The 20,636-nt window shown below is 37.5% G+C and overlaps 1 protein-coding gene across 1 annotated transcript; it reads left to right on the top strand.

The window, feature by feature from the left end:
• Positions 1-798: 798 nt before the first annotated feature.
• Positions 799-1,560, top strand: LOC115955131. The gene is made up of 2 exons (XM_031073190.1): positions 799-1,288; positions 1,532-1,560. The coding sequence occupies exons 1-2, from the start codon at positions 799-801 to the stop codon at positions 1,558-1,560; spliced, it is 519 nt and encodes a 172-aa protein (XP_030929050.1).
• The last annotated feature ends 19,076 nt before the right edge of the window (positions 1,561-20,636 follow it).

The following is a 20,636-nucleotide window of genomic DNA, read 5'->3' as shown; positions in this document are numbered from 1 at the left end:
GAGAGAGATTCAAGGGTTGAATCTGAAAGCCTTCATTACTAGTTCATAGTAGTGTGAAGTAGGCACCTTGTCTTGGCCTCGAACCTTGCATTCCTTGCAGAGGGTGTTTATTTCAAGTACTACAAGATTGAACTTCCCGGTTTATAGTGGTGTGAGCAAACACCTTGTCTTGGCCTCAAGCCTTGCATTCCATGCGGAGCGTGTTTTGTATCATGGTACTACGAGATTAAACTTTTAGTGGTAGATGAAATGTGGCTACACATGACTCTAGGCAATGGTATACACTAGAATAAATATTATAGTATCCTCTATGCTGAGTTCTTATTATTATTGTTTAAAGGCTAAATGAATAATGACATATTATTAGTGTTTGGTAAGAGTTACAAAGACAACACTAGTAATGAAAAATGTTTTCAATCAATCATAGTATTTAATGCTCTCTCTATGCTAAGGGATATTGAATATGGGATTGGGTTGTCGTTGCATATTTTATATTATGGTTTTGTTAAGGTTCTATACTAAGTTTATATGCTAAATTGATAATGTCCAGTTAGCTTATTGTATTCATGTTTATTATTTTCATATTTAATCATGTCATCCTTTAGCCCACTTGCTATTATTCTTAATCAAAACAAACTAACTGGAACCAACTATGTTAACTGGAAAAGAAATTTAGACATTGTTCTTATGACTGAAGAGCACAAATTTGTGCTTAATGAACCATGTCCAAACTTTCTTTCATTAAATGCTCCTTCTGAAGAAAAGTAGTGATATGATCATTGGTAGAAATCTAATGAGATGGCTAAGTGCTATATCCTAGTATCTATTTCAAATGTTCTACAACATCAAATGCAGGATGTGAAACTAACTTCAGACATAATGTATAGTCTGAAGGAGATGTTTGGTGAGCAAGGCTGTTCTGCTAGGCAAGATACTATAAGGCTTCTTCTAAATACCAAAATGGCTCAAAGGACTCCATTAAGAGAGCATAGTCTCAAGATGATCTCTTATCTAAATACACTAGAGGTTTTAGGTGCTGACATTAATGGAGAATCCCAAGTGGATATGATACTCCAATCTCTACCTGAATCATTCAAAGAATTCAGACTTAATTATAATATGAACAAAAAGATTTATACTATGTATGAAATGATGAATGAATTGGTAGCAGTGGAAGGCATCCTTGTAACAGCCAATGTTGATACTAATATGGTTGAAACTTCTTCTTCTAAGCCTAAGTCGAAAGGCAATGGTGGTAGGAAGAAGAAGGACTTCACCAAACAAGAAGGTAAAAAAGTTGCCTTAGGAGTTTCCAATAAGGAAAAGAAGAAAGCAAAGGACTACACCAAAGGAAAATGTTTCCATTGTGGTGAGAAAGGTCATTGGAAGAGGAATTGTCCAAAATTCATAGCTGACGAGAATAAAGGTATGATGAGATCATTCTTTCTTGAAACATGTTTAGTACATAATCCTACGGATTCCTTATGTGTGGATTCAAGGATGTACTAATCATATCTACAATGTTTTGCAGGGATTCTAGGAGACTGGAAGGCTAAATGAAGGGAAATGTTCCTTACTTTGGCTAATGCGAGCAAAATTCAAGTTGTAGTTGTTGGAGTGTTTAATTTATGCTTTGGTTCTAGGGTTTTTATGTTGGAAGACTACTTATATGTACCTAATGTTCAAAGGAATTTAATTTCTGCAACTTATTTCAGTAGACATGGGTATTGTGTTATCTTGAAAGACAATGTTGTAATAAAAAAGGATAAAGTATTTATCTGTTCTGGCAATATTGTTGATGGTCTTTATATTATAACTCATGATAAGCATGAATTGTACAATTCTTAATTAAATAATAACATGTAAAATCATTAAAGTGAAAGTTTCCTTCTACTAGTGATGCATATCTTTGACATTTGCGTTTGGGTCATATTAATCATGTTATATAGTGCTATGTATGACATTATGTTATAAGTAATAAAGTGGTTTTATTAGCTAAAATAATGGTAACATGAATATTTTTTACATTATCATATAGTCCTTGAGATGTATAGTATGTGATTTACTCATAGAATATGTAAATCACAAGTTCTTTGTAAACTTAGAATCTTAGTTCGTAGTCGGTAATGAAATTAGGTATTTTATTTGCGAAGACTATAACATGTCAACTAAGATGATTTGTCTTGATCATGGAAGTGGAGACTTCTAGTTGATATATTAATATGTTTTAAGTGTATAAGACATATTGAATTAGACCGCTGTGGGATTTATTATTCTATTAACGACCGTCAAATGAATAATAAATCTCAAGACTTTTATTTACATAAACTCTTAGTCTTGAGAGAATAGTGAACCCAATCATGAAATGTAGGTTACTTTGATATATCAAGAGAGAGATCTAATCTAACGGTAAAAAACTTAGTATATTGGGCAACCACACGTAGTATTGAAGGAACACATATTCTCAAGATGGAATTCATAATCTCTTAATAGAGATATAAACTATTCTCTTAAAATAAGTTTAACGATTTTGGTTATTCAGAGTGTTATGACTAACCACTCTATTAAAGAGTTACTAAAGTTTATATTTTATGAAATTGGATTTCATAAATATATATGAATAACATAAAGGATTAAAATGGGTACTCAAGGATCAAAAGGTAATAATCTTCAAAGTGATAGTTATATATTATAACTTTGTATTACTATTAATATTTTGATGAAGGGGTTAAATGTTTAGATAATAAAGTCTTGAGATATAATTTATTAATAAGGCCTAGAGTGCAATTATATTTATATAGTGGTATTAAATATAATTAATGGTAACTTTGAACTTTTCAAGAGTTAACAGATAAGCCCAAAGCCCATTGAAGCTAGAGCTTTATTTGTCCCTTTTGGTCCCACTCCAAGCCACACACTAAATTCCAATTGGGCGTGCCCAAAAGGCACACACAATTAGATAATCAATTATTTATTTAATAAGAGTTATTAAATAAAGTAACTGCCAAGTGCAGTTAAAAGAGATATACGTATGATTAAAAGAGAAATATACAGATTTCTCAAGACACTCTCTTATTCTCTTGAAACAACTATGTATAGAACTGATTGAAAGACCACACATCTTGGGCATATATGGAATGGGGGTGAAGATTGAAAGTCTTCCCAAGTTCAATCTTCATTTTTTTTTTTTTAATTTAATTTCACCGCATCAAGGTACGCCTTCCTAATCTTTGTTTCTAAAATATAGATGTTCCATGTTATCTCACATGAATGAAGTAGATCCGTTTATTTTTGCTGTGTGTTTTGTATGATATGCAAAACTATATTTTCCAGTAGGTATTACCGCTTACATTAGGGGCATGTTATTAAGAGATAATGGTTTGGAAAGGTTACCCTTAACAGTAGGGGCATACTCTAATATTGGAAAGGATCAACCCTATACTAGGGGCAAATTTTATGGATGAATGATAGAAGGATGTGAGGATGAGTTATAAGTGAAAGGATATCCTTTTTCCCAACAATGAGCATGGAAAAACAAAAAAGAGAGAAAAACAAAGAAAAGAAAAAAAAAATCAAAGAAAAGAAAAGAAAGGAAAATGAAAGGAAAAGAAAAATAGAAATGAAGATGGAAGTCAAAAGGGACAAGAAAAGAATGGATGAAGAGAAGGAGAACGGTGCAAGCAAAAGATGGAAGATAATCCTTACCAATTAGGATAACTTGAAAATAAAATTGAATTTGAGCTGCAAATACCCTTTCTTTCTTAAGCCTTAGAATCCCAGCCTCATTATGATCCACAAACAAGTCCTCTTTGATCATTTGAGATTGTTTAGCCCTAAAAATTTAGGAAAGCCTAGCCTTACTTGTGAAAAGAAGAAAAAAAAAACCGTTAGGTTGAAAACATGAAAAGGCAACCTAGACAAAATGATGGCATCATGAAAAGAAATGAAGAAGAGCCACAAGGAAAATGGTGAACTTACTCTAAGCTAAGGGCAATCTATAAATGAGAATGACGAAGGAATGACCATACAAGGGAAGATGAGACTAGCTCCAAGCTAAAGCAACCATGGTAAAGAAAAAGTGACCATAGATAAGAGACAAGTTTATTGGAGAGCATACAAGATGAGAGAAGTGGGGTCTGCATGCTTGATCAAACAAGGACAATGATTGAGTTAACTAGAAATGATCGAATTATGAATTCATTTTTGGACTAATCAATGAAGATAGTATGTGATTCATGTAAAACTAGTTCAAAGAGAATACACATTTCCACGGTGAAAATTTGGTAGCATTTTGCCTTATTTTCATGGCAGAAATCTAGCAGGGCTTCACCTTAGGTGCATTATAGCACATATAATGCTATTCTCACCAAGCTTTCGCTGTGAAAATCTGGCAACAGGGTGCCTTATTTTCACGGTGAAAATTTGGCAAAGTTTCGTGTTTGGTGCGCTATGGCGCACCAGCAGGGTTTCGTATCTGTGTATATGGTGCCTATTGACATGCTTGTATGGTGCGTGTTGATGTGGGTCTCATATATGGGGAAACTAATGTCATTGGTTGACATAGATTGGGACAATCACACCGCGATGATTGTGCACACAATATAACATGAATATACACCTACAACAATCGCCTTGAGCACCTACCCACACTACAAGGTCAAGAACTCTCATGACGAGATAGGGTCACTCATGTAGCCGCAAGAATCCATCATACAAAGTGCATAATCACCCATATACAAGCAGATATAGATATACATACATCATGCATGATGCAAACACACAAAGTGGGAAAGTAAATCAGACATTGCCAACTTTCCAAGGGTATGGCTTAGCAAGGTACAGGAAATATAAAATAGACATTGCCATACCTAGGGAATGCAGCCAAAGCAAAGAGTAGGAAGAGTAAAGGGAGTACATGGAGGGGGACCCTAATACATGTTCTAGAGAAGAGGCTAAAGGAGGGAGATAGAAGGACATAACCACTTGGGGAGGCTAGGCCTCCAATTTACTAAACATTGCCCTTTTTAGGCTTGCGTCTTCTTGCATGCATCTTTGCCATCTTGCATGCATCTTTGCCCTTTTTGCTCACACCTAGGAGGTCGTGCCCTTATTCCAAGTGTCCTCGCTCCATGTGTGTACATGCAACAAACAAGGAAACAAGCCAGCAAACAAACAAAGAAATAAACAATGGAGATAGGGAGACATGCTAATAACATACTAACAAAGAGAGCCAAATAGGGGTAAACAAAACATGCTAAGCATATCAAAGCATGTTATCAAACAAAAAAGAGTGTCCTAGGAGGATAAATGTAGGTTTGGATCAAGTGTCCATAGTTCGATTAGATTGGAATATGGACGACACAAACAAGCAAAAACACATGCATCAACATGTAGGCAAGCATGCATAAAGAATGCATAGAAGCAAGGAAAGCCAAATGGGTGGCACAAAGCAAGCTTGACAAGCAACATCACACGAGGCGGAGAAAGGGTATGCATCGTGCAAACCGGAATCGTGGGGATGTGTCTCATAGGTGGTTACACCCTAATAGGCCATGAGGGGGATGGATATAACCACACAAGAACAAGCCCACGGGGGGAACAAAGCATGGCAAAGCTTTGATCTAGAGAGGCAAGTATATACATAAAGCATAGAAGCTAGCAAACATACACATACATATAGGGAAATGATGCAAACCCTTTGATATTGGTCTAGATGTATAGATGTAGGCCTAGACCAAGGGATCTAGATCTACACCCCACCAATAAGGGCCAAGACCAAAAAAAAAAAAAAAAAAAAAAAAAAAAAAAAAAAAAAGACATATCAAGGGAAAAATGGGCTATAGAAGCACATGGCATAGCAACCAACATATAGATCTAAGCACACAAATATGGCACAGAGCACATAAGCACACAGATATAAGCATAGGCATGACACGGGGCCCAAAGAGACATAGTTCTAAACATAGGCACGTGGATCTAAGTATAAACATGGCAAAGAAAGTATAGGCATGTAGATCTAAGAACAAACAGGGAATTTAGACATATCCTAGCCCAAGGAGGCTAGACCAACAACATCGAAGTGATAAATCATGGTAAAAAGCAAGGAAACATGTAGAAAAACAATAAAAACATGCTAGGAAGCATAATAGAGCAAGAACATGCTAGGAAAAGCAATGGAGTATATTATTGAACAATAAAAAGCTATGAAAAGAAAAGGGCATGGATTGTAGCTAAAAAGCTACATCCACACCCCTAAACCTCAAATCTAAGATATGGAACCAAGGAGAGGAAGATTGAATGCAAGAAGACTACCTTGTGAATGGGGGAAAATAGAAGAATCAAAGGTGTTTGGATGTATTTGGGAGATAAATTAGAGAGGAAAAGAGAGAGGATCTACCCTGAAAACTACCCAAAATCTTCTTCTTCTTTTTTGAAAAATGAGGGGTTTGGGAGTATTCATAATTGAAATCTGACTCTTCGACTTCCAGCGGCCCTTAAGTGGCCACCGGCCACCTTTGCTGACATCAACAGTTCTGACTTTTTCTGAGCTAGATTCAAATGCATATTTAAAGGACTTTTTGGACTTGGATTGAGCTGATCTCTCTGGAAAGCTCTGGATGTCTAGTTTCCAAAACACTAAAGAAATTGGAAATCCGATGATCAGATAAAAAGTTATGGTCTTGGGAAGCATCTTGACACACTTTGCACAGTTTTCTGGATATCTCAACTGTTTTAACTCCAATTTTGACCCATGAATAGTTGTTGGAAAGGAAATTTGATAATTTTTGTAATAGCACTGGTCCCAACCCGTTTTGATTGTTGAATCCAAGTTATGGTTTCTGGTGCCCCTAAGAATCAACGTCGGGTCAAACTTGGTCAAAGTTGTCAAAAATCTTCGAGTGTCTCGGGTTTGATAGATGTATGTTAGGGTTTGGGATGAAATACCATGTTGTATGCTTAGAAGTATGCTAATGTATGTGTAAGTATAGAATGAAATGTTAAATGTGCCTTTAATGAGATTAAGATGTAAGACACAATGAGTAGAAGTCGACCCACGGTTCGGGTGATTTTGGGTGCTTAACACGTTCCCAAAATCATACCTATACTCTGAACCCATACTTTAGTAGTAAGATCAGTCCTTCCATGTAAGGGCACTATATTCATGGTTCCTAAACCACAAAACTTGGTGGCAACTCCTTTTCTCCGCCCCGGTCTACTCGGCCGAGGTGTACTCCCCAAAGGCGGCATTAACCGCGCATTGCACCCATAGTGGCAACTCCACTTGGGATAGAGTGTTTGATTCCAATGTGTCCCATTTCTTAATCTTAATATTGCACACACTTCACTTGGTTCTTTTGTCCCATTATCTCGGTTGGTGATGATTGGGAAGATGAGTATGCTCCATTCGAGCCAAAATCTTTCGAAGTTCATCCCACTAACTCACAATGTGTGTCATTGCCTATGATTAGCTTTGAGTACGTTAATGGTTTGCCACCAATCCCCAAAGGTCCACTTAGGCCCTCGGTTGGAATCATGACCCACCTAGTTATGAGTGACCTACTGATTTGTCCCTTTAGCTTTAAAGAGCTTACCCATACTTAGAGAGATCCTAGATCCCATCAAAAAGAGGATACCCTTTATATCTCTTGTTTGTTCCACCATATATCTTATGCTCACCTAATTTTAAAGGACAAATAAATAAAAAAGATTTAAAATTGAAGGATGACCCAAAAGCTATGGCATACCCTAAGATGTTTGGGATAAAAGAAAAGAAGTTCTCACATATATGAGGCTAATCCCAAGGTCCAAAGGTATATCTTAACTTGAAAGGCTCTTAAGACCATAGCCTAATTGCTATTGTAAGGCCAAATCAAAAGGCCTTTTGAAAAAGAGAACCTTGGGCTTAAGGTAACAGGTATGCTATGGACTTAACATCCAACATCCTACAAGTCAAAATGAAATTTCCTAATCTTGGGCCTCTTTGTTGTATGCCTAGGCCCAAAATGATGAGAAATTCATGGATATTGAAAGGAATGCTACAATATATTCTAACTAGAAGGCTATTTCAAAAAAAAAAAAAAAAAAAAGATAATGATAATGAAATAAAAAAAGTTCCCAAAGGTGATGAATGAATTATAAGCCCATATTTGAGACAAATGGTTGAAAATCTCTAAGTACATTCTAACGAAAGCCAATGATAGTAAGATGGGTGCATTATTGTAAATGGATTAAAGCTCAAATGAAACAAGGGGCAAGATTCATGAGAGGAGAGGGAGTATTTTGTAATTGCCCATTCATTAAAATGAACTTAAAGACTTTCTAAGAACATCTAAAAGTTAAAATAAAAAATAAATAAAAATAAAAATAAAAACCTTTTAATTGGGACATGGACTTAATAGAGATAGGACTTCTTTTCAGGCACCATTGCACCATCAAGATCAAGAAAACATATCTCAACTCCTATTTGGGTCCAAAAGAAACACAGAAGATGCTTGGTTAAGATTGAGGACACACATCAAGAGGTGTAGACACCGTATTTTGTACCCTTTATGACTCAGGCCCTCGTTCCCCAATGATGTTGAATTCTAAGACCCAAGGTTGGTTTAGGGTCCAATCAGACGTTAAATTGACTTGAGAAATGTTAAAATGAAAAATATAACTTTTAATGAGCAAGTAAATATATTTTTGGAAAAATAAGGCCATAGGAAACCCTCGCTACACGCACGTAAGAATTTCCTTGGCACGCAGCTTTTTGCATGGGTACGCAAGCCCAATCATATGCATGCATAGAAAATTCCAGAAACCTAAACAAGGCAAGTTTTTTGCATTAATGTTGAGATTTGGAATGAATTCCACATCATCTGGAGGTCGTTCTAAACACCTATTTTCACACTATAAGTAGCCTTACATGGTATATTTTCAAAGCACACAAAAATCCCATGGGAAAACATTAAGATTCACTAGAAATAGTGAATCAAAGAGGGAGTTTTCCATGAAACATCCTCAAGTCAATTTTCTTTTGATTAGGGTCTTTTTTGGCCTTGATATTTGAGTTTAAGATTACTAATCACTCTTTCATTGACTTGTGAATAGATTTGACTAAGGGGAACGGCCAAAAATCAATCTTGAAGAGTTTTTCTTTAAGGTATTAGTCAAAACCTTTCTTTTCCTTTTCTTTCCTTTTTTTTTTTTATTCTTTAATATTTATGTTTTCCTTGGTTTCTTGTTATTATATGTTTTAATATGTTTATGTATTCTAAGGTTTCTAAGCAGGAACACGTGTACGCATAATCTTGCCTATGCACGCAAGCTTGATTATGCGCACGCATGGTTGTTCATGCATGCGCATGAACCTGCCCAGAAAACCCTATTTTTATTTTATTTGTTTTTGCTTCTGTTTTCAAATATAATACTTCTGTTTAGCCTTTTTTCCATGTTTCTATGTTTTTTAGCCTCTGTTTCACATGATTAATTTCTTGTTTACCTTCATATGTTAGAATTAGGGTTTATCTTGTGTTTTATTATTTTGATGCTATGAACATGCCTTCATATGCCTATGCATGATGCCATAGGTGCTGAGTTACTGTAAGGTAAGTAAAAGGTAAGTCATGCATTTGTAATGTACATGCATTGTGATATGATCTTAGTTGGGTTTGATGATATGATTGTGTTCTTGATGTTTTGGTTGATAACATGATTCATCTTGTTTCCATATTAATTTAATGATTCATACGTTTCTGCCTTGGATAAGATATGATGAAATTATGAAAGTAACATGCTAGGGTTTATGCTATGGTATGTCATGCTAGATGAATGTTAGGGTCTATGATGTGAGGCATGATTAGATGTATGTTAGGCTTTGGTCGATAAGCATGATAGATGTATGGTTAGGGATGTTTGATGCCATGTTGATTGTTAGATGAATGTTAGTGTGTGTGTGTGAGTTAGATATAGGTGTTAAGTATGCCTGTAATAGGGTTAAGAATAAGACATAATAATGGGAAGCCAGCCTTAAGATTAGGCGGTTTTAGGTGCCTAACACCTTCCCAAGACTGTACCTTAACTCCGAACCTATATCTCTGGTAGTAAGATCAAAAGGCCTTTCCTCGAGGGGACGCTATATACATGGTTCCTAGGCCATTGCAAAAACTAGGTGGTGACTCCCCTCTTACGTCCACAATGGCGACTCTATTAGGGGTTATAAGTTTAATTCCTATGTGTCGTATGTCTTAACCTTAATAAAGGCTTACTCAATACTTGTTTGCACACACATTATGTGGTTCTTTTGTCCCTTAACCTCGGTTGGTGATGAATGGGAAGATGGAAGGCTCCATTCGGGCCTAAGTCTTTCAAAGTTCATCCCACCAACTCACAATGTGTGCCATTGTCTATAATGGCCTTTGAGTACGTTAATAGTTTGTCACCAATCCACAAAGGTCCACTTAGGCCTTCAGTTGGAATCATGGCCCACCTAGTTGTGAGTGACCTTTTCTATCCCATTAGCCTTAAAGAGCCTATCGACACTTAGAGAGATCCTAGATCCAATCAAAAGATGATACCTTTATATATCTCTTGTTTGTTCAACCGTATACCTTGTGCTCACCTAATTCTAAAGAACAAATAAAAGATGTAAAATTGGAAGGATGACCTTAAAGTAATGGCATACCCTAAGACAAATGGGACAAAAGAAAAGAAGTTCTCACATAGAAGGGGCTTGTCCTAAATTTAAAGGGTATATCTTAACTTGAAAGGTTCATAAGACCATAGCCTAATTGCTATCATAAGCCCAAATAAAAAAGCCTTTTCGAAAAGGAGGACTTGGGCTTAAGATTACAAGTATGCTATGGACTTAACATCCAAAATCCTACAAAGTCAATATGAATTTCCCTAATCTTGGGCCTCTATGTTGTATGCCTAAGCCCAAAATGGTGAGAACTTCATGGACTTTGAAAGGAAGGTTAAAATTTATTCTAGCTAATGGGCTACTTCAAAAAAAAAAAAAAATGATAATGAAATGAAAAAGGAAGAGCCTAAAGGTGATGAATATATCGTAAGCCCGTGTTTGAGACAAAAGGTTGAAAATCTTTAAGTACATTCTAATGAAAGCCCATGAGAGTAAAATGAGAGAGCATTGTTGTAAATGGACCAAAGCCCAATGAAACAAGAGGCAATGTCCATGAGAGGAAAAGGAGTGATTTTATAATTGGACCTTCATTAAAATGGACTTAAAGACTTTCTAAGAACATCTAGAAAGGAACTTTTTAAATGGGACATGGACTTAATGAAAAAGGGACTTCTTTTTAGGCACCATTGCACCATTAAAGTCAAGAAAACACGTCCCCACCCCAATCTTGGTTCGAGAAAAGCACGGAAAGATTGAGGACACACATCAAGGAGAAGAGTTCCAAGTAGAAGAATCTTCTTAAGCAACAATGGCTGCTCCAATTACTGATGAAATTGCACAAACAATATTCATGGCAATGGAAGAACAAAGTTACGCTCTTAAAAAGATGGGGATAAAGTAGATTATGAAAGGGACAAAGCAGATTATGAAAGGAACAAGCAATTTGAAAAAATCACAGCAAAAACCATATCCATGAAAAAGAAGATGGAGAAAATGCAACTAGCCTTTTGCAAGGCCAAAGGGATAGATGATTGTCTATACAACATGGGGGGAATGAGCTTTAAGACTCCCATTGCACTACCTCTGAAGTTCAAGACTTTTTATGATAAAAAATTTGATGGGTTTAGAAATCTAAAGCAACATGTTAGGAGGTACCTAAGCATTGCTAAAATGAAGGGTTGGATGAGAAGCAAACTTTGCATGCATTTCCTCTCTCACTTACGGGAGGTGCATTAAGGTGGTACTATAGTTTGAATCCTAGGAAGACTAAGGTGTGGAATGAGCTAGTGGAATTATTTGTGAATCAATTCATCTTCAACACTATGATTGACAAATGAGAAAGATCAAATCAACATGATTATCAAGAATTTGCTTCTGGCGTATAATATTAGGCTCTTGTCATCACTTATTAGTTCTTTTGGAGAGATGTGTGATTGTGGAACTAAGATAGAGGATGCCATCAACAATGGACAATTGGAGAAGGGTCAGGGCAAACCTCCAACCAAGAATACATATGGAGGAGGAGCGACTACCTCTAAAGCACCCAATCCTGTGAATGTAAGTGCCATCATATCTCAACAAACCTTAACCTACCCAAACGTCACAAAGAAAGCCCGCCGAGAATATTCTGACCTAGGAATGACCCTTGCCCAAGCATATGAAAATTTATCTTCCAAAGGAATCACCAAACCTCTAGAACCCACACCTATGCCTAATCCTATACCTCTTACTTGGAACTTCAATGAGTATTGTCACTTTTATTAGAAATCCGGCCATAAAAGTGCAATTGCTTCCACCTCAAACATGAGATACAAGACCTTATAGACAATGGAACCCTTCCAAATCCTAATATCATCACCAAGCCTAGCATTAAGAAGAACCATTTACCTAATTATCATATATCTCCTCTTCCATATCAGAATTGGGTGCAAATCGATAAGATTGAATGGGATTGTTCAAAGTTGATAGAATCCGTGGAAGTTAATGCCATAGAAGTCCAAGGAATATGGGATGAAGAAGATGAGGTTTTGAGAAATGCGGTGGCTGTGTGGGGGATACTTCCCAAAGGAATGACCGAGCTAAAGAAAAGAGTTATAGAAGATAATGTGGCTAACATTACTAGGAGTGGGAAACACTACAAACCACCCTTTTTAGAAAAGGATCGTCCTAGTAGGGACATAGGAGAAGGGTCCAAGCCCACAGAACCTAAAGGGAAAAAAAGAGAAAAAGGAAGAAGATTGAGTTTTGACTCAATTGAAGAAAACTCTAGCTCATGTATCGGTATGGGGCTTGCTTATGGCTTCTCACAAGCATCGTAGTGCTTTCTTAGAAGCTTTAAATGGAAAGGAGGTACCTATAGAAATTACACCATAGCAAGTGCTATCCTTCATAGGAGTTGAGGGCCCATCTCATCCTTTTCTTGCATTTTCCAATGAGGAACTTCCCTTCGAAGGAGCCACTCACACTAGACCTCTACAAATCACCATTGGGTGCATGGGCACCAAGGTTCCTATGGTGTTGATTGATAATGGATCCGCATTGAATGTATAAGGGTACCTTTACCATTGGCATGGACGTGGAGACCATCATACCTTCTCCTTTGACTATTAAAGCATATGATAATACCTCATGGAAAGTTTGGGTACTTTCAAAGCTCATTGCAAGATTGGCCCAATAGAGACAGTTATGGAATTCCATGTCATGGACATCACTCCTAATTACAATCTTCACTTAGGAAGGGCAAGGCTTCATCCTATTAGGGCTATTCCCTCTTCTCTACAACAAAAGATGAAGATCCCATGGAAAGGGGGAATTGTGATAGTGTTCGATGATGATGAGATCCTAGCATTGGTTTATGTACTTGAAGAAGGAGGAGGTGAGCTCTAAATGAGTGGCTTTGAATTTGTGAACACGGTTAATTGTGGATTGAGGGATGAAAGGTAAACTTTGGATTTGGTCCCATATTGTATCCATGAGGTGATTGCAATGATGAAAAACATGGGGTATATGCCTGGTATGGGTCTTGGGAAAGAAGGAAAAGAGATAGCTGAATTCCTCAATTTCAAGACTCAATTGACCAAAGAAGGTTTGGGATTCTTTGGAGGCTGCAACGAAATCAAAAATAACCTTGGTACCCTTAATGGAAATTTTGTGAAGGAAAGGGGAGACTTCCCTTATTGTGGCTTTGCCGAACTTTGGGTTGGTAAGGATGGAAAGGTGTATCCAAGTTAGGAGATATTCTTCAACGAGAAGCTCACCTTCAAAGAGAATCCTATGGTGGTGATTAGGGAAGTTCAAGAAGAAGTCGACTAGGTGGATTACATGGATGATGAAGCAATGGAGAATATGCTAAAGATGGAGGGGGACATGTTCACCATACCAACAAGGAGCCAGGTGATCCTTTCGCCTTCACTATGCCTATTGTAGGGCAACATAATAATTGAACTTAGGTTGGGTTTTCTGAAAATATGGGAAAGAAAGTTTGTAATGCAAGTTCCAATGTACTTTTCAACATTTTCAATAAGATGAATTCTGATTTGGCTTATTTTGATGTGTCCCATAATATTGAAGTTTTACACTTAAATGATTCAAAAGAATTTGAAAATGAAATTAATAAACAATTGGAAAAGAAAATTGAACCTATAGAATCAACTTTTGAAACTCCTAATTTGGGCAATATTAAGAATCCACATTTAATTAAAATTGGTTCAACCCTAAATGAAAAAGAAAGAAAATGTCTCAAAGATTTTTTACGCCGAATTCCAAGATTTTTTTGCATGGTCCTATGAAGATGCGCTCGGTATTGATCCTGAGATAACTCAACATCACATTGACACTCATGCTCACATGGTGCCCATCAAGCAAAACTTGAGGCGTATAAGAACCGAGTGGCTTCTAAGTATCAAAGAAGAGGTTACCAAGAAACTGAAGGTAAGGTTCATTAAACCTGTACTCCAAGCCGAGTGGATAAACAAGGTTTTGCCCATACCCAAGAAAGATGGAAATGTAAGAATGTGTGTGGATTTTAGGGATTTAAACAAAACTTGCCCTAAGGATGACTTTCCTCTTCCTCATATAAATGTCTTAATGGATAACACAACCAGTGGTTTCTTGGGATACAACCAAATCAAGATGGCTCCTAGGGATATGAGTAAGACTACCATCACCACAGAATGGGGAATTTATTGTTACTCCGTAATGCCATTCAAGCTTAAGAATGCAAGTGCGACTTACCAAAGAATGGCCACAACCTTGTTACATGATATGATGCACAATGAGTTAGAAAAGTGTATGTTGATGATATGATTGTGAAATCCTAGGAGAGAGAGGGTCAAATCGTTAACTGAAGGATCAAGGAGTATAGGTTGAGATTGAACCCATAGAAGTGCACCTTTGGAATAATTGCAAGGAAGTTGTTAGGCTTTTTGGTAAGTGATAGAGGGATAGAAGTTGACCCATCAAAGATCAAAGCCATATTAGAAATGCCTCCACCTAAAAGTAAGATGGAAATAAGGGCATTTTTCGGTTGATTGCAATACATTAGCCGATTCATTGCAAAGCTCACTTCCATTTGTGAGCCCATCTTCAAGCTCCTAAGAAAGAATGAACCTCATGAATGGAATGATGAATGTCAGAGTGCTTTTGAACTCATTAAGGAGTATCTCCTCCATCCACCTTTCTTGATACCCCTGATGCATAGGAAATCATCACTTCTCTATCTCTCTATCATAGAGGATGTGGTTGGAAGTATGCTCACACAAGAAGATGATGATAAAAATGAGAGAGCCATATACTATTTGAGCAAGTGGTTCCATGATTATGAGACTAGATACGCACCTATAGAAAAATCGTGCTTTGCTCTCGTATGGGCCATACAGAAGTCAAGACACATTATCCTACCTTTCCAAATATGGGTAATAGCCTGAATGGCTTCATTAAAGTACTTGTTTGAAAAGGTCACTTTGAGTGGAAGTCTATCAAGATAGTTGATCCTATTATTAGAATTCGATCTGAAGTATGTGGCAAGGAAAACTATCAAAGGGAGTATCGTGTCAGATTTTTGTGCTGAGAATCCTATAGAGGGAGAGGATGGAAAAGAAGACTTTCCAAATTAGGATATTTTGGATATTGAGCTAGGGGCATGGAAGATTTATTTCGATGGAGCCGTGAACCAATATGGAAATGGGATAGGGGTACTCTTGATCACTCCCGAAAGATCTCACATACCCTCGGTAGTTAAGTTGAACTTTGAAGCAACCAATAATATGGCAAAATATGAAGCTTGTATTGCCGGAATGGAAGCTTTCTGAGAATTGGGGGTGAAAAAGGCCACGGTTTTTGGAGATTCAACTTTGGTCATAGCTTAAGCACAAAAATTGTGGAAAGTGAAGGAAGAGCACTTAAAACCTTATTAGTAGTATCTAGAGGATTTAACCAAAACCTTTGACAATATCGAATATACAGTCATCCCTAAAATTGGTTCACAGATGCCTTGGCTACTTTAGCTTCCATGGTCGAAATACACGAAGGAGTATGGACACGGCCCTTAGAGATCAAACAAAGTTATGGGATGGTACATAAAGAGAAGGCCAAAGCTTCAAACTTAGTTATAGAGGAGAAAGGGGTTCCTTGGTATTATAACATCATGAAATTTTTGGAATTGGGGATAAATCTAGATGGTGCTGACAAGAGAGAGCGTCATTCGATTAGGATGATGGCAATGCAATACATCTTATGTGGAGGTTAGCTCTATAGGAGATCCTATGATGGTATACATCTTTGTTGTCTAAAGAAAGAAGAAGCCGAGAAAGTTATGGAACAAATTCATCAAGGGATTTGTGGTCCTCACATAAATGGGAGAATGTTAGCTAAGAAGATTTTAAGAATAGGGTATTTTTGGAACGCGATGGAGACCGATTGTGTGGACTTTGTGAAGAGTTACCACGATTTCCAAACACATGCAAATTTGAATAATGCGCCACCTAGTGAGCTATATAGCATGACCTTTCCATGGCCTTTCTTAGTCTGTGGCATTGATGTGATTGGAAGGATAGTCCCTAAGGCCACTTATGGACACGAGTACATCCTAGTGGCAATCGACTACTTCACCAAGTGGGTGGAAGCAGCCTCCTACTTCGTGTTAAAAGCCAAGCATGTGGCTCAATTCATAGAGAATAACATCATTTGTCGATATGGGGTACCCTAAGAGATCATCTTGGATAATGGCTCCCACTTCGAGGGGGAGGTTAGAACAATCATGGAACTATACAACATTATGCATCACAAGTCTTCACCATATCGACCACAGATCAATAGGGCTGTAGAAGCAGACAATAAGAACATCAAGAACATCCTAACCAAGATGGTAATGACATACATGGATTGGGCCAAGAAGCTCCCATTTGCCTTATGGGGTTACAGAACTTCTATCTATGCATCAACTAGGTCAACCCCCTACTCTTGGTCTACAGTAGTGAAGTAGTACTTCCCATAGAAGTGGAGATACAATCTTTGAGAGTACTAGTAGAAACCAAAGTCCTAGAGGAAGATTTGGTGAAACAAAGATATGAGCAATTGGCTTTGATAGATGAGAAGAGAGCTAAGGCATAATACCATGTACAAGGATACCAAAAGAAGATTGCTAGAGCATTCAACAAAAAGGTGAAACCTAGAAACCTTAAGGAAGGGGACTTGGTCCTAAAAGTGTTTAGAGATGAAACTTTTGATCCAAGAGGAAAGATGAAGCCAAGATGGTCTGGTCCTTTTATTATCAAGAAGATTATGTCAGGAGGTGCTACAAGAATTACAGATTTGGATAGGGAAGAAATATTTCTTCGCCCAATCAACATGGATAGAAAGATACAAAGTTTTAAAAAAAATTAAAAAAAAAAAAAAAAAAAAAAAAAAAAAAAAAAGCCTGCTAGGTTGAAAACCCGAAAAGGCGGCCTAGGCAAAAGTTATGGAGAAAGGACCTCGCTAGGTTGAAAATCTAAAAGGGCGATCTAGGCAAAGACCATGGGCATGGAGAAAATTCCTCAAAGGATGTCATGAGAAAAAATACATGGCATGGAAAAACGAAAAGAAAAAGAAAAATGATGAAATAGAAAAGCCTGCTAGGTTGAAAACCCGAAAAGGCGGCCTAGGCAAAAGTTAAGGAGAAAGGGCCTCACTAGGTTGAAAATCTAAAAGGGCGATCTAGGCAAAAGATAGGGGCAAAGACCATGGGCATGGAGAAAATTCCTCAAAGGATGTCATGAGAAAAAATTACATGGCATGGAAAAATGAAAAGAAAAATAAAAATGATGACAATAAGCAAAGATAAGAAATGGGTGGTTCTCTCATTGTTCAAATTAAAAGATGATAAATTGTTCCATAGGGGATGTGGAACATTCCAATCCTTTTTTAAATTCATAAGAAAAGTCAAGAGAATCATAAAGTGCAAAAAAATAAAAATTAAGGCATATCAAGGTGGTCGATTAGTCTTACTTTCTTTTGATTGGACTTTTTGTAAGGTTTCTCAGCTATGTGAACCCACTTCATGACGACCTTATGTCATTTCTTATATCCTAAAGTTGGATGGAACAATGAGGGCCACTTATATGGCCATGTTTGGAAAAGGGGAAAGAAAGAAAGAGAGAAGATGTGAGAAAAAAGGGGGGGGAAAAAAGGGAGAGAAAAATAAGTTCAAAGATGATACAAAGAGCCTCAATGAGTTGAAAACCGAAAAGCAATCCATGCACAAATTAGAGGAATCCTGCTAAGTCAAGGACCTAGGCAAAAATTAGGGATTGAGAAAAAAAAAATTCATTCATTTTAACTTAATGGTATGGGAAGTACAAGGGAGAGACCAAAGGGACTACCCAAGGCACAATTCAAGCACAGAGTTTCCAAGAATAATAGAATGACATAAATTTTCCACAAGTAATTTGAGTACATATCCCAAATAAAAGCATAAATGTAGAAGGTGTTCTTAAAATATAACCTAATGTCTCAAACAAAATCTAAAAGTGCAAGCATGTGTGCTAAAAAGAAAAGTAGTAAAAGCAACAAAAAGAAAGTATGCTATGCTATGCTATGATGTGTCTGTGTCTGTGCATGTCTGTCTGCAGGGTCATCGGAAGTACCTCTTCCTCGGCTGGTAGCTTAGAGTCGACTCTGAACCTCCCGCACCATCATCACCATCATCATCATCATCATTCTCATTATCCCTACCACTGTACAGCTGCCAGGAGTACTCAGTCAACTCCAGCTTCAGGTTTCCCGCTGGCAAAATGAGCTCTTCATGCTCTTGGACAGTAACTTGAATTTTAAAGGAAAGGTTGTTAGAACAAGTGTTGGGATGCAAGAATAGAAAGTAAAGAGAATAAGAAGGGAAGAGAACTCACTGCCCGCGTGCCTTTAGGGAAGGGGTAACTCCTGACATTTGTATTACACCGAACATGACACTCCCAAGCAAAGCCATCAGGGCTGTAGGCAAAGACCAACCAGGGCAAGCAGGGAGGATTAATAAGAGCACCGACAGTAGGGCCCTCTTAATACAAGTGTTTCATTTAAGTGTTACTAATGTACAAGAAAGCAGATGATGACTAATTAAAGGAAATAAAAGGAGCAAGAACACATACTAGATCGGTGAGGGAAGGCATGAGGCGAGTCCCACTAAACTCATCAGTCTACCTCATCCATGACTCGATTAGTAAAAGGGATGCTCGGTCCCCACAGGTCATACTTCGCATCCATCATGGAACAAGGACCAAGCATGAACACTAGGGGTCCATAGGAACCCGAGGTGCGCTCTCCCCCGCTAACTGGCAGCACACATTTTCCGCCAAGTAAATCACCCTCAATCCACTACCCTCAAGGGGTTGAGAGAAACTAGAAGCAGCTATAGTAGTTGCCTCCAAGCACATGTGCGCCATAGGGGTAGCTTTGTCCCAAGGACTCCATATGATTTGTGACAACATATAGGGTTAGAAAGAGAATCCTAAGAAGCATGCAAATAGTGAAAAACGATATGTGCCTAACTTACATCATCAGGAAAGAGTCTGTTGAGATGGGCCCGAATCGAGGTGACCCTTTTCAAGTCCACCATAACCCTTCGAGCAATGAGACCATACTCCATGACCTAGCACTAAAATATGATAGTGTACAAGGTTCAGAAATATCAGTTTGCAAGATTCAAAAATAACAATTTATAAGATGACAATTTCCAAGAAATTATGGTACAGTTTGCAAGATGATAGTTTGCAAGGTTTAGATATGGTACAGTTTGCAAGACACAAAAATATGGTAGTTTACGAAATAACAGTTTTCAAGATATAGGTATGAATGCAGTCAGCAGGAATATGGTACATGGTCCTAACCTAGATGGCATATGGATATATGACCATAAGGATGAAAATGCATGAGCTACAAGAGAAAAGGAATGTCGCCTAACTAGGTATGTCCTAGGAGCTTCCAACACACGCAAGAACAAGCCTGCATATGCATGAATAAAGGCTGTGGACACAAGAACAAGTCTACGCACACAGGCCTAACTTTACGCACACAAGAACTAACACAAAAGGTTGTTCTTTGACATTTTCAAACTTTTCTCAACCAAAACTCAATCTAAACATGTTTCTACCCCTCTTAGAGTGTTAGGTTTTCATCTCAACCCATCCCAAAGCAAAACCAAAGGATTTACAAGCCTAAAATTAGATTAAAAATTGAATATCAGAGGAAAACTTGAAAAATGAGAAAATTTTGAAAAACTTATTGATCCGACCTTTACACCCTTCAAAAGGTGTTATTGCAATCTGTAGGTCAAAGGAAGAGTCATTGTTAGCCTTACTGCTTCATTCCCGTTGGTGAGATGGAAAGCATTGGTGGAGATGATGTAAGAACTCTTTCTGAACTTGGGTGCCATTGAAGGAGATGAGAGAGTTTGAGAGAGAAGTTGAGATTGAAGAAAAAGATGATGGTCGGATTGTGAGGGAATGAGAGAAAGGCAGAAGGCCAAACTTGGGCAAACCAA

This window comes from Quercus lobata, chromosome 1 (genome assembly GCF_001633185.2).
Source record: "Quercus lobata isolate SW786 chromosome 1, ValleyOak3.0 Primary Assembly, whole genome shotgun sequence".
Classification (NCBI taxonomy): domain Eukaryota; kingdom Viridiplantae; phylum Streptophyta; class Magnoliopsida; order Fagales; family Fagaceae; genus Quercus; species Quercus lobata.
The sequence above is the reverse complement of the archived record's forward strand: the minus strand, read 5'-3'. Positions and strand labels throughout refer to the sequence as shown.

Coding starts and splice junctions, on each gene's coding strand:
- LOC115955131 (XM_031073190.1), top strand. CDS start 799: ATGGCTAAGTGCTATATCCTAGTATCTATTTCAAATGTTCTACAACAT. Junction 1,289..1,531: donor GGACTTCACCAAACAAGAAG/GTAAAAAAGTTG, acceptor AATGTTTTGCAG/GGATTCTAGGAGACTGGAAG.